At 42.1% G+C, this 2,157-nt stretch overlaps 1 protein-coding gene across 1 annotated transcript; it reads left to right on the top strand.

Annotated features, from left to right (window-relative positions):
- Nucleotides 1–1,382: 1,382 nt before the first annotated feature.
- LOC110695837 lies at nt 1,383–1,772 on the top strand. Its single transcript, XM_021873062.1, has one exon. It carries the CDS (start codon nt 1,383–1,385, stop codon nt 1,770–1,772), a length of 390 nt encoding a protein of 129 aa, XP_021728754.1.
- Nucleotides 1,773–2,157: the final 385 nt, after the last annotated feature.

The following is a 2,157-nucleotide window of genomic DNA, read 5'->3' as shown; positions in this document are numbered from 1 at the left end:
ATGATGAGATGCCTTATTGAGTTCAACTTAAGTGATTTTTCCCAAACCCAAAACTTGGGTATTTATAGGGAATGGAGCCTTGGTCTCCCTTTTCCCATCAATGTGGGAGAATTGCATTTTTCCACCAATTTATTTTAATCAAAAACAAATTAAAATGCAAAGCAATCAATAAGCTCCAAGTGTCATATGGAGAGCAAGGGTTGGTGAGGACCACCAAAGGGGGGGACCAAAACACCTTGCTCCCCAAGCCAAACACCAAGCAAATGGTCCCCTTCCTTGACAGGGCTGACCACGCCATATGGCTGGCTGGCAGCCCGCCTTGGCTGCCAAGGCTACCAGATGAGAGATAAGAAAGGAGCGGAGAACTATGTGGCGGATCATTTGTCTATACTTCATTTTGAGAACAAGGAGGATGTACCAATCAACGAGGAGGTCGGATTTGAAACTCTTATGGCTATAGCTTTAACATCTAGCCCATGGTATGCGGATATCGCCAACTATCTTGCTTGTGGAGTCATTCCCCTAGAGTTCTTTTCTCAACAAAAGAAGAGGTTTTTCAAAGAAGTGAGAAGATACTTTTGGAATGACTCTTACTTGTTCAAAAAATATGGAGATGGCCTTTTCCAGAAATGTGTTTCGGATCATGAAATTGAAGGAGTTATTGAGCATTTGCACTCGTTGCCATGTGGAGGACATGGGGGAGTTGACAAGACGGTGGGAAAGATTTATCAATCTCTCTTATGGTGGCCAACGATGCATAAGGATGCTCAGAAGTTTGTTTCTAGATGTGATAGGTGCCAAAGAAGTGGTGGCATAACCAAAAGAGATGAAATGCCTCAACAAAACATTTTGGAAGTTGAGCCTTTTGATGCTTGGGGTGTCGACTTTACGGGGCCTTTTGTTTTTTCATGTGGAAATTTGTACATCTTGGTAGCGGTTGATTATGTGACTAAGTGGTTGAAGCCATACCTTCCCATACCAATGATCATAAGGTTGTGCTTAAGCTTCTCATAAATACCATCTTTCCACGGTATGGGGTTCCTAGGGTGCTAATTAGTGATGGAGGTTCCCACTTCGCCAAGAAGCAACTTGAAGCTCTTCTCAAGAGGTATGGAGTTCATCATAAATTTGGTCTACCTTATCATCCTCAAACTCAAGGGCAATTTGGAGGTGTCAAATCAAGAGATCAAGAATCTTCTTAAAAGGATGGTTAACAAATCTAGGAAGGATTGGTCCCTCAAGCTTGATGACACACTTTGGGCCCTACGGACGGCGTACAAGACTCCAATTGGCACAACCCCCTGTTGGTTGGTCTATGGGAAGGCTTGTCATTTGCCGGTTGAGTTGGAGCATAAGGCTTGGTGGGCTATTAAAGAAATAACATGGATATGTCATTGGCCAGTGAGAAGAGATTGCTTAAGCTCAATGAACTTGAGGAGCTTAGATATGATGCCTATGAGAACTCAAAGCTATATAAGGAGAAGACCAAGAAATGGCATGACCAACACATAAGAAACAAGAGCTTTAAGGTTGGAGACAAGATGTTTTTATGCAATTCTAGGCATTGTTTGTTTCCTAAAAAGCTTAAATCCAAATGGTTGGGGCCTTTCATGATTTCAAAGACTACTCCTTATGGTTCTTTTGAGTTAGAGGCGGGTGATCATGAATTCATGGTTAATGGCCATCGTTTGAAGCACTATTTTTGCAAGGATGAAGTTGGTTTGATCGAATGCATGAGGCATGATCCTATGGATCTTAAGCCTCCCCCTTGATGATAATTTCTCTTTGTCAAGCTAGTGACCTCATAAAGAAGCGCTTCCTGGGAGGCATCCCGAGTTCTCAACTCTTTTATTTCTTTATTTTCTCTATTTGGTCGGTTTTAGTTGATTTTTCTTATGGTTCTTATCATACGTTCTCTTGTTTTCTTGTGTGATTTTTTTATGAATTTGCACTTTTGGGATGTTGAGTTTGTGGATTAAGATTTGAAGGAGTTCGTATTTTAATGAATTTGTTTTCAAGTGCAAAGGTTGGATTAAGAAGGAATAATAAGGAGAAAAATCATTCTCAAGGTTCAACCAATAGCCACGCCCTAGGGAGAGCCCTCTCCAAGGACCCGCGGGCGCGACTGAGCAAGAAGAGGGCGCGGACAGGGCTTTG

Source organism: Chenopodium quinoa, unplaced genomic scaffold (assembly GCF_001683475.1).
Source record: "Chenopodium quinoa cultivar QQ74 unplaced genomic scaffold, ASM168347v1, whole genome shotgun sequence".
Taxonomy (NCBI): Eukaryota; Viridiplantae; Streptophyta; class Magnoliopsida; order Caryophyllales; family Amaranthaceae; genus Chenopodium; species Chenopodium quinoa.
The sequence above is the reverse complement of the archived record's forward strand: the minus strand, read 5'-3'. Positions and strand labels throughout refer to the sequence as shown.

Excerpts from the sequence above, each read along its gene's own strand:
- LOC110695837 (XM_021873062.1), top strand. The coding sequence starts at position 1,383 with ATGGATATGTCATTGGCCAGTGAGAAGAGATTGCTTAAGCTCAATGAA.